This window comes from Miniopterus schreibersii (genome assembly GCF_964146895.1).
Source record: "Miniopterus schreibersii genome assembly, chromosome: 1".
NCBI classification, from domain to species: Eukaryota; Metazoa; Chordata; class Mammalia; order Chiroptera; family Miniopteridae; genus Miniopterus; species Miniopterus schreibersii.
Genome location: NC_138101.1, coordinates 12,947,260 through 12,959,798, shown reverse-complemented (window position 1 = coordinate 12,959,798; position 12,539 = coordinate 12,947,260). Strand labels below are relative to the sequence as shown.

The window sequence follows — 12,539 nt, the reverse complement described above, 5'->3', positions numbered from 1 at the left end:
AGGATAACACCTATCCTGAGATTTTGCGTTCTAATTTAGGATCAGTTGTGTTACAGTTGAAGAAACTTGGTATTGATGATTTGGTGCATTTTGATTTTATGGACCCACCAGGTACGAATTCTCAGCATTTTTCATCAAATCTTAACCAAAATTGGCTCTCTTTCTCTGTATCCTGTTTAGTACATACATTAAAAACATTTTACCTTTTTCTTCCAGTAAGCATCAAAATAAGTCCTGTGTGTTAGCGTTAAAACTAAGAGTGACAATTATATGAATCAAATTTTTCCCCCTTCAGAATAGCTAAATTATTCTGGGAATTACTGACTAGGAATGAAAATGTGAGAAATTTTCTAATTTATTTTTTAGGAAAAATAGTTTCATGAACACATTGTTGAATGAACAGTTACTTACAAAGATGACTATTTTAACTACTAAACAGGAAAGTTTTGTAATTTTGTATGATCCATTGTTTGCTAGATCTCTGTAATTGAATTTGATGACAATTTGAGTTTTTAGTTTGGTCAACTATAGAGTGAAAAATAAGACTGCTTATAATACTTTGTACTTTGTCACGCTTTTGCTTGCCGCAGGCAACTTGTCTAATAGATTACCTTTTCCCCCTAGCTCCTGAAACTCTGATGAGAGCCCTAGAACTTTTGAATTATCTGGCTGCTTTAAATGATGATGGAGATTTGACTGAATTGGGATCGATGATGGCAGAGTTTCCTCTAGATCCACAGCTCGCTAAAATGGTTATTGCAAGTTGTGACTACAACTGTTCTAATGAGGTCCTATCTATTACTGCTATGTTGTCAGGTAATAGAGGGAAAGGAACTAAAAAAAACCCAGCTCTTCAAAGTTTGGGTGGACTTCACTTTTGGCTTTACTTTTTAATATTTAGTATGATAGTGGATTTTATAGATGGTTTTAAGGAACTCATTTTGTTTCCTAAATATCTTGTAAATAGCTTCATAATGACATAGTATTTAGAAAAGTAAGTTCTTGTGCACAAAATATAGTAAAACCATTGGCTGTCTTCAGTGCAAATAAAAATTGAAATAAGAAAAAAATAAGTCTGAACACAGTTGTAACTGAGTTCTTTGCGCTTTATTACTGACAGTACAAGAAGAACTTTGTTCTAGTACTTCACACTATAAAGTCAGCCTGAGACAATCCTAAACTATCATTTAAAGTAAACTTTTTCTACTTGCATACATACATATTTCAGTGGCAGTCAAAGATGAATTTCAAGCTTAGTATCAAATAAATAGAAGTAGTAATGTATAATTTTAGGCTTAAAATCTAACCTGATAATTCTTTTACAATGGAAGACAGACGCTTGATAAAAGATATATACAAGGGAGATAAGATTGTTAATTTTGAAAATTGGAACATTAACCTGAATAAATAGTGCTGTTTAGTAGCAGTAAAGCTTAATCCACAATTGAGTCGTAACTTGGAAATTACATTTTCCAAAAAGAAGAAATGTTAACGTACAAAGGTACACTGATTGTTTTAGCTAAACATACGAGTATTTATTTTACTAGTTTTAGTACTGGGGAGAATTGACTTCTAGTCATGGAGCGGTTTATTGGTCTTAATTATAACTTAATGCCTCAAATAGTTCAAAATCTTATGGAATTAATAAGTTGAAAAATTTTCTAATTACAAAAATTTTGGCCTAGTTTAGATCTATGGTATATTTTAATGGTGTGAATTTTTTTAATCTAAGAACTAGCTAAAATGTTTTTGCAGAGTTATGACTGATCAGACTCAGAGCAGATGGGCAGGGCAGTATATTAAATCATTTTAATTAAATTGTAGTCTCACTTGCGGAGGTGGTGGTAGGTTGTTGTCTGCCTTTCTTATTATATGTTGTTTGTTAGATTCTCCCAGTGTGCTTATCCCAAGATTTTAGTTTTTAGATAAAGTGCAGGACAAGAGTTAACAGATTATTTGTGTATTTATTGTTACCTACCCAGTTTTTGTTTTTCCTAGTTCTCTTATCAGGCATACAGTTACCATTGTTTGAGTTTAGAATATTAGTCCCTTAAAAAATTGGTCATTGTGATGCAGTTGAAATCTTCCAACTACGTGTCTTATTTGTAATAGGAGTTCTACAAAACATAGGACTTACTGGTCATCCTCTTCACGTTAAGGGAGTGAATACTTATGTGCAACAGTTATTAAGCATGGCATTTGTGGGGGGAAATGCTGAAAGGTGAGGAAGAAGTCATGGAACAAAAAGCTTGCTGAGCTTGGAATACTTTGTTTTCCATTTAAATAGTTCCTGAAGTTTATAGTGCAAGTCCCGTCGGGCAGTGCTCCTTACTCCCACTAACTGGTAGCTCGTTCACGTTAACTGTCACAACCATCCGAGATTTCTGTACGCTAATGAATTACCTTGCTTCAGTCACATTAAGCAAGACTTAATATTTACTGTGATCATGTGTCATTGTCTCTCTTTGGCTTCTTTGGCATCTTTTTAAAGGGGAAACTGTATGGGAAAGAGTAATTTGATACTGTATATGATTTCATTGTCACTTATTCCCATTATCTTCTATTTGAACAGATAATTTATTTGAATTGACAAGGTTTTAACAGCTTTAAAAATGTGTTTACAGAGTCCCAAGCTGTTAAGTATTTTTATTTTCATATTGCTTTTATGACTATGGAATTGCTAAAGTGAATTAAGGAAAGTTGTATTTCAAAAAATGTAGTGCACGCTTTGTAACAACTTAAAGTTTTATGTGAATTAATATTGAGGCTCTAAACAAATACTGTAGTTACATATTTTGATGACCCTTGAAATAATGACTGTTTCAGACTAATTGTCAACTTTTTAAATACTGGATTTTGCTTTTATATTGAGGTTTTGATTTAAATAACTTTTTTTTTTTTTTTTTTTTTTATCTTGGCACTTTACTAATCTTTTTATTAAAATGCTGGAAAGCTAGGCTGAATATCCCAGCCTTTTTGAATTTTCTTAATTCAGAGGCGGTTTAACCTTCCACCACTACTGCTATCATCAAAACCCAAGATTTCATGATATTTTTTATGTTACGTATGCTTCTGCTCACCGGTGCTAATAGTGATACCCACCAGTTGGTAATAGCCACAGCACTAGGGAAAAATTACAGTAGAAATGTGGTAGTAGACTGGTTGGAGAGTGGCCTTTAGCCCTGCAGTGGGCAAGTGTAGCTTCATAACTTTCATAGCCATTCAGTAGATTCAGTGGATGGCCTTTTGAAAAATTACATGTAGCTAAAAGGCTATTGACACCATAATTCTGGTTATTGGTAGAGCTATCAGCACTGGTTTTTGAAATAAGTTGAGCTTTCTAGTATCTTGATGGCCTTCAGAATAGCTGTTTTGATGCCTACTTTTAGATCTAGTTAAAATAATCAGGTACTCTGTAGCTTTGAAACCCTCTTGTCTTACAGATGTGGTTAGGTGTTGATGTACCAAATCAAGGTAGTACAGTCCAAGATGCAGTTGGAGGCCATCCTGCCCTGCCCTATGCTCTGTGAACTGACCTAGCTAGGCCTTGTTCCTCTATCTGTGAATGCGTGACTCATCGATATGGGCGTTTGTGTTGGGCCCATACCAACCTTGTTTAGTCCCACAGTGTTTTGTTCGCCCCACGGAGGCCAAGAAAGCCGCGGATGAGGCCAAGATGAGATTTGCCCACATAGATGGAGATCATCTGACACTGCTGAATGTCTACCACGCTTTTAAACAAAGTAAGTGTAAAACCAATTAAAGGCACTCCTTTTGTCCAAATGTCACGTGCATCATATATTTCTTCATTTCACTTTCATGTACTTGGGGCAACTTTACATTGGAAATCTAGAGGTACTTTTTAGAAGAAACTCCTGATCAACATTTAAGATAGAAGTTGATGGGTTTTTTTTTAAACTTTTGCTTTTAGGGAGGTTGGGCACCAATTACAGAAAACTGGAAAATACAGGGCAATAAGAATGAAATATTTGTATAAAATTTGCCTCAAACATACAGAATTTTTATATACTTCCCTCTGTTTATTTCCATACATTTTGCATTTTTTAATAAATAGTTATGTATCATTTGCAGAATCATTACTATCTAATATTTTTACTAATAAAAGTGCTTTTACATAAAAATAAAACTAACAGAATAGAAAAATGGGCAACAAATATTTATAAATGACTGTTCTTAGGCTACAGATAATTGTAAAATCCCACGAGGAACAAAGTTCAACTTTTCAAGAAGTGCATTATTATTAAGTTACCATTTTCTTACCTGTGTAATTGGCAAAGGTTAAAAAAAATCAGCTGTGTACAAGTGGGTTTAGTGGAAAAATCTGCAACAGATGTGGGAATATAAATTGTTGTCTTTGTGAAAAGCAATAGATCTTATGTTGTCAAGAACCTTAAGAAGTCCATACTCTTTGACCAAGATATTATCTTTTAGTATCCTGTGGGCACAGATCACATATGATTATGTCCCAGAATTATTTATGATAGTTAAAAAAGGAAGGGGAAAACTACCTAAATGCTCACCAATAGACAGGTGATTTAATGATTTATGCTATAGTCACATGATATTCCAGCTTTAAATCATGTTTTCAGGGAATATTTAATGACATGGAAGCATTTTACAGTTATTTGAAATTGAGGAAACAGTAATAATAAATTATTGCTAGATGCTGTTGGAATGCACCATTTATAAAATTAAATGAGAGGAAAACTCAAAAGAGGAAAAATACAGAAATAACTGCACAGTTCCAGAAAGTGTTTTGATTTCTACATATCTGCAAGCTAACCTGTTGGACAATGTAGGATCAAAGACAGTCCTACTGTTCATCATCACCTTTACCAAAATGTTGGGGTTCTCAGTCACTCTGAGTTTGTGGCTTCTGCTAATAAGTTAGATTTTTAATTTATAACATTGGTGTTCACATTTTGCACCTTGTGTTTTATTTGTAACTCATTTCTATTACCTCATGATAATTCTATTGACACTTCTAAAATAGTCTTGACTTTGGCACACTCTGTAGAAGTGGTGGTGAATTTATTCATCTCAGGGTCCAAAAAGTGCTGGAGGGCCAGTATGTAGAACAGAGAGCATAGCAGCCAAGGTACTCACATCCATGGTTTACCTGTGAACCCTGGTATTAGTTCAATAGAATGACATCAGGTGGAAAAAAAGTGTGAAACCCTTTTCTGCCCAGTCTAACAAATTTGGGGCAGGTAAGGGAGGTAAATGAAAATCCAAGAGGTGAAAGTCAGTACATAGTTGCTTCAGACATTTATTTTGTCTTTCTTGTGCCTAAAGTATTTTCAGTGCTTAATGTTAGAGACTATCCCTTCAGGGACAGTTCCTGTTGTGTGCCAAGCTGTGTCATACTGGTTGATACTGTGTGACCATCAGACACATCACCTACTCAGACTGACAGCTGCTGTAAAGGGAAGGCCTTGAGAAGGAACAGATTCACTTCCATTGTGGTTCTCAAAATCTTTTCATAATACTAAGATACTGTTTTAAGTGGAAATTAAGATTTCTAAAGGAGCAGTTTCTTTAGCCTATTACTCTCACAAGATACTTTAATTCTTTTAAAATTAAGAAATTGTGTTTTGTCATTTAAGCTTTTGATAAGTAGTAGCACAGCAGCCTATTTGGATATAATAATTTTGTTATGAAAATGAAATTTAGGATTGATGTTAGAACTGTATTTTGCTTTTAAATATAAATGTGACAGTGTAATATATGAGATTAGGAACTTAAAGATTTGAAAATGACAACATTACTAAATAATGTTTGTTCTTCATTCATACTTAGGAGATTTCTGTGAAAATACTGGAACAGTGTGTGTGTGTGTGTGTGTGTGTGTGTGTGTGTGTGTGTGTGTAAAAGCTTTTTCTACTCCTAAATAGGAATAGCAGAGGAATGTCATGAACTAGAATTGTAGCATCCACTCATTAGTGCTAATATCTAACTTCTAGATCTGTTTGGTTATTTCATAGCTATTGAATTTGTACTGTTTTCACTGATGATTTCTAAATGATGCTATGTTGTGTAATTAATTGAAACAATAAGTATATTTGAAAAACAGCAAATACATTTCTAATTAGTCAAGAGGATCTATTTTATTAGATACAGTGGTTGATTACATAGTAAAGCTAAAATTCATCTTCATACTATTTGTTTAAATAACACTTGAAAAACAACTTGATTTGAGTTACTTTGCAACACCTTAATTTCTCTGAAGTGTGTGTGTGTGATTTCACTCTGAAATTGTTTGGCTTTAGATCTTAAGTATAGTTTACCATATTGGTAAGAAGTATATACCTAGAATTACTTTAAGAAAATATTTCTGTTTTTTAATTTTATCCCTTCCATTTATCAAATTATTTCTCACAAGTTTAGATAAATAATATCTGATAGTTCTGTATATCTTGACAACTTAAAGTTGTTCTTTTGTTACTCTTGTGTATTCTAAAACTTTAGAACCTCAGAAAAGCTGCACTCCAGAGTGCAGTCAACACTTTTTATAAGTTCCCATTTTTATTGTCTTAGTTTTGACATTTTCATTGCCTTTCAGCTTAAGCAAAAACATCTCTAAAGCATACTTTCTCTCTGTTTCATCTTAAAGATATTCAGTGCTTTATTTTAAATGTCAGTAAGTTCAGATGGGTACCTTTTAGTTCTCATTCTAAATGAGTTAATTAATGGCCATTTTAACACATTTCTTCAATTTAAAGATCCATTTTACTACCTCCCTACCCACCCGTTCTGTTCATGAAATGTGGCTGCATTTTGTAATAGGTAAACATTTATTAATATATCTATTGTTTCTCTGAAAATCTATTAAGAAAATGAATCTTATAATTGATAGAATTCTAAAACCAAGGAGAAAAGAATATGCCAGAGATTCATGTATATCACAGTAGCTGGAGAAGGATCACCACACCTCCAATTTTTAGGCCCCACCCTTCTCTCCATTTCACAATGGCCCTCTTAGGTTTAGTTTTCAAAGGGCCTCCTTGTGATTATCTTTGGTACATAAAGATGTTACTGTATATTTTACATTGTGCTACAGCTTGAGTTCTTAGATGAGCAACAGATTAGTGGGACCTTTGTCAAGGATTCATCACTGGGGAAATTCCTTTGACAGTAAATATCTGGAGCAAAATTACTTGGAAGTGCTTTATGAGTGGGGGTTCTGGACAGCCTTGTAACTTTATCACTTGCATTTTAAACTCTGTCCAACACTAAGAGGTACATGGTTCACAATTGGGTGGAGGGATTAAGAAGTGCAGATTGGTTGTTAAAGAATAATCATGGGGATGTACAGTACAGAATAGGCAGTACAGTCAGCATTCTAACACCCATGGTGTCCGACGAGTAGGAGATTTATCAGGATGATCACTCAGTAAGTTACATAATGTCTGATCACTGGGGTGTCCGCCTGAAACTAATATAGTATTGGATGTCATTGAAAAGAAAAAATTATTTAAAAAATAATCAGCCCTTCTTCAAGGCTTCTCCAAATAAACATATAATCTTAGTTTAAAAACAACAACAAAACAACCAACTTTAAAGTTTTGGGTCTTCTACCTCAGGCATAAAGAAAAAATACACAGTAATTTAAAATTCACTGTTACAACTTTTAAATTGAATTTGAACATCTAAGGTTGTCTTTTCTTGGAAAATGAGGACACCCTGGCCAGTGTGGTTCAGTTGGTTGAGCACCGTCCCATCTCCCGAAAGGTCACGGGTTTGATCCCCTGGTCAGGGTGCATAAGGGAGACAACCAATCCATGTTTCTCTTTCTCCCTCTCTGTTCCTCTCGAAAAATCAAAAACATTTTTTAAAAAGAAAATGAGAAAGACATGGCATTTTACCAAATTCCTTCTACCCTCCCCCCTTAGACCATGAATTGGAAACAATTCATTAAAAAAGGTTTATTCAAAAATCATTGTTTTGTCATCCAGTAGCCTAAAACCCTACAGATTTTTAGTCAAGTTGATAATGTTGTGATTCATTTATAAAGATGATTTGGGTAAATCCCCTTTCTGGATTATTTAGCTTATACTCTTTATAACAACTTTCCTTTTTAATTAGATGATAGACCTTTTGGATGATTCATGTCCCTTCTTTTTTTTCCCCTTCAACTTTGTAGATCATGAATCTGTTCAGTGGTGTTATGACAACTTCATTAACTACAGGTCCCTGATGTCAGCAGATAATGTACGCCAGCAGCTATCACGAATTATGGACAGATTTAATTTGCCTCGTCGAAGTACTGACTTTACAAGCAGGGACTATTATATTAATATAAGAAAAGCTTTGGTTACTGGTTATTTTATGCAGGTATGTGAATAATACAGTAATATAAAATATTTACATAATATTGTTTACTTCCTATAACAGTCCTTGGAATCCACTTAAACACAAAAAGTCAGTTCAAGAAAGCCTATGAATATTGATCTTAAATGTTATGTCTAAATTCTCAAATGAACTAATATACTAAGACATTTTGTGTGTCTAATGAATAACAAATTCCCTAAATGGCAAGTTACCAATTCAGTTAGGTAAAAATCAATTTTAGAATTACTTTTTTATTAAAGGAGTATTTATACCAAATGGATATGTTGTCCATTTTCAGGTGGTATTAGCAGCTATTTCCTCAATATAAATTTCAACCCTTGGTAAATGTATTAAAGTTTCCTTGAATCTAGATCTCCATTGGAGATATATAATTGTTACAGGGTACTAAAAGGAAGCAGTCGTCTGGGTGGATCCAGAAGTATAGTTCACTTTTCTCTTTATGTAGTAACTGATCACTCCAGAATTCAAATACTCAAACAGTATATTTCATTCACAGTTCTATAGTGATCATTGGTATTATAACTGAGACCTTTTGTGTTACAAAAGCCAAAAATGTGTTACTTTTGAGCTAATAAAGATGGAATAGTTTTAAGTGTGCTATATGGAGGCCATAGGAACTGAAGTGAAACTTTTTAGGCAAATTTAGTGAACATTTATTATTTTAAGATTTTATGTTTATTAGAGTTAGGTATGAATAGTAGAGTTCAGTATGAAGATTCTCCAGGCTCTTAATTATATTTGTAATATGTACTAGTGTACACTAGCTTCTTTATCACATGTTCTTAAACTGGCTTTTAATTCAAAGAATATGGACAAAGCTATATTCAAGCATTATGGATTTCTAATTTTCTCTTAAGATTTAAATTTCTTATAAAATGGGCATGCATTATAGTACCTTGCTTTTTTGCTTCTCCTTTTTTACTCTTTATTTTTTATCTTAAATGTAAATCTTCTAGTAATTGTTCATCTCTATAGTTGTCACCTGCTGCTAAATAGGTGACATTTAGAATCCACTCAAATAGTCTTTGGCAGGGAAAAGGGCCTGATAGTATATATAGCAGGCTTTCTGGACACGTCGGATCCCTGTTGAATCTAACTACTAGGCTGTGCCTGCTTTTCTAGTGAGAAAGCAACCATGGACAAATGGGCATGCCCGTGGTCCAATAAAACGTCCCTGCCACTGAAATTTAAAATTCATGTGATTTTTTTTCCTCAGTATCAAATGTTGGATTGGTTTGTTCTGTTTTGTTTTGATTATCCCCTCCCCTAATCATTTAAAGATGTATGAGCCATTCTTGGCTGACAAGCCTTTAAAAAAACAGGCAGTGAGTTGCATTTGGCCTGCAGTACTTTGCTCATCCCTGCTTTTATCAGACAGTGATAAGTAAGAAGAGCCATGGCATAAAAAGCAAAAGGGGAGGCCTGTGTCTTCCTAATTTTATATATATATGTAGGTAGCTTTATACCACTTTTGCTTTGTAACTAGCACTTCAGAACCATTGTGTATTAATTTATTGGGTTTTGGTTTCAGGTGGCACATTTAGAACGAACAGGGCATTACTTAACTGTGAAAGATAACCAGGTGGTTCAGTTGCATCCCTCTACTGTTCTTGACCACAAGCCTGAATGGGTGCTTTATAATGAGTTTGTTCTTACAACAAAGAATTACATTCGGACGTGTACAGATATCAAGCCAGAATGGTAAGCTACACCTTTTGTTCATTGGCTTTTGTTAGTATTTTGCTCAGAATGGAACCTGACTTTGTTATAGGATAGATGTTCTTCCTGTCCCTCTTAAGGGAACTTGGTATTCTATATACTTTGGTGTGTAGTTAGGGACTTTGACCTGATAGTATGGTTACCCCTTACAATCTTTGCTGAGAGGAGAGGAGGATTGTTGGTATGGGCATGGGCAGGATTTGGAACCAGATATAAAAAACTTCAGTTGACTAGGATCAAGAGTGTTTTTGGAGCCATTCTCGCGCTGTTGTGATTAACTCAGATTCCCTGGCTCCAGAAGTCAGTCTTTATATTTTATCTGTCCCATTATAATTGGCTCCCAACTATTTATTATTTATATGTTGGTGCTTTGGGAGCTAAGCAAATGTAAAAATTATACCTGTCTTTGTATCTTAGCATATTTGATTTTACAAAATGTAATCAAAACTGATTGTGTTATTTTAAGCAAAATTAGCACCACCACCGCTACCCTTTGTGTGTGGGAGTTGTGGGGCTCCTTTTTTTTTTTTCCCTTCCAGAATCCATTCAATAATATATGATGGCAAACATCAGCCAAGAATGGTGGGACTGAAAGCATTTATTTAGTTGATGTCACTTGCTATATATTGTGAGGCTCCTTTCCTACAGTGATTTATGACTTTTGACACTTAAATTGTATAGGACATTACCATTTTATCTTATGTACTTTGTTGAGAAAAAATTGTATGGCTAAACATTAAAAAGATTTCAGTCAAGTGTATTCCTTGGGGTATAGTGTTATATTTATAGTTATTAAAACTTTGAAAATGAGAAGATCCAATCATTTGAATACCAAGATATTTCATTTATAGGATCTGTACTGCTATAACCTTGGAGAGGTTGGTTAAAATAGTGTTCTAGAGTGAATAAATGAATCACTTTATGTTAGTAAGTATCTTTATATTAATGTAAATAAAAGTTTTTGGTTTTTTTTTTTTTAAATTTATCTTGAGTTTATTTTTAAGTTTATAGGTAGTTCAACATCAGAAAACTTACAGCTTACTAGAATCACACATTGCTAAAAGAGGTGTTTTTAAGGAGTAGGCATTTATAATTTTAACATTGATGTGGATTTGTAGATTTGCCTTTACCAATCAGTTTATTAATGAGTAATGCCTATTCTATTTTTTCCCTCCTCTGGACAGGTTGGTGAAAATTGCCCCTCAATATTATGACATGAGCAATTTCCCACAGTGTGAAGCAAAGAGACAGTTGGACCGCATCATTGCCAAACTTCAATCCAAGGAATATTCACAGTACTGAATCCAGTGCTTAGAACTGAAGTGATTCAGAGGACAGCTTTAAAAGATGAGTGGACTGAAAGTTCAAGTTGTGCTCTTCACGTTGGTTCAATAATGGCCTTTATTTGAAAGCTTTTTAATTTTTCTTTACAGTAAATATTCCATTCTGATTTCATAAATTAAACATTTATGCCTCCCTTTTGTGTTGACACTGTAGCTCATACTGGAAAAGTCGATCAATGTTTTGCAGTTTATTGAAAGTAGTTCTATATATAACAATGTTATAAGCATTTCTTTAGAAATGGTTGAAAATGCTTCTAAAATGTGATTATCGACCATGGTATGCATGATCGTTGTAATTGTTGACATTCCTTTTTAGAAGTTGTGAAATGTTACAACTTGTGCTTATGTAGACACAATCTTCTGTCTCAGTACAGAGGCACTGACTTCAATAAAGTCTATTTATACTAATTTTGGCCAAAGCACTTTGATATCTTTGTTCTAGTCTCTTTAGGTATGGCTTCTTCTCTTCCAAAGTGTGGTGTGTTTTTTTGTTTTTTGGGGTTTTTTTTCAATTGTAAGTATACTCTCATTACATATTTAGCATCTTCCCACAAGGACTGCTCTTTAGATAAAGTAGTCTGTCTTTAAAGCAATATTTTTAAAAACATAGCTTTGCACTTTGTTAGGTTAATCAGGATGTGATATGATGGGGTCAAGTATGTAGCTTTTATTCAAAATTGGATCCCAAAAGACAAAATAATGAAAGGAGAGCTTTCTCTTCGTCTTAAAGTTCATTTCATGAGGCTGATAATTTATTATTTTGTTAACCACATTTTAGCAAATCTTTTTGTTAGAGAAACAGTCCAAGCACTCTAATCTCTGAAACAAATGTTTATTCGTATTAAATAGGTAGTAGGGAATGATATTATATTGTAGATCTTGATTTCAGTGTTGGATGTTTTATGTGATGTACAACAGTAATTAGTATAGTGTGTAAAATGTGCATTTGACTTTCCATTTCCTGTAACAGGCTGTAGACAAGTTACAAACCCTTTCTAAACCATAAATAAAATGTTTGATGTGACCCATCAAAGGGTCTGCAATCACTTCCTTTCACTCGAAGACTAAATACTGTACTCATTAATGCCTGGACACCCTTCTTCT

General features: G+C 33.8%; 1 protein-coding gene across 1 annotated transcript in view; it reads left to right on the top strand.

Moving 5' to 3' along the window:
* DHX15 (DEAH-box helicase 15) overlaps positions 1-11,843 on the top strand; it is a 50,684-nt gene extending 38,841 nt beyond the window's left edge. The window contains exons 9-14 of the mRNA XM_081135493.1: positions 3-111; positions 625-816; positions 3,621-3,743; positions 8,165-8,355; positions 9,905-10,074; positions 11,277-11,843. Of these exons, the coding sequence (XP_080991619.1) occupies positions 3-111; positions 625-816; positions 3,621-3,743; positions 8,165-8,355; positions 9,905-10,074; positions 11,277-11,394 (903 nt within the window). The 3' untranslated portion in view covers positions 11,395-11,843. The remainder of the gene's footprint in view (positions 1-2; positions 112-624; positions 817-3,620; positions 3,744-8,164; positions 8,356-9,904; positions 10,075-11,276) is intronic.
* The last annotated feature ends 696 nt before the right edge of the window (positions 11,844-12,539 follow it).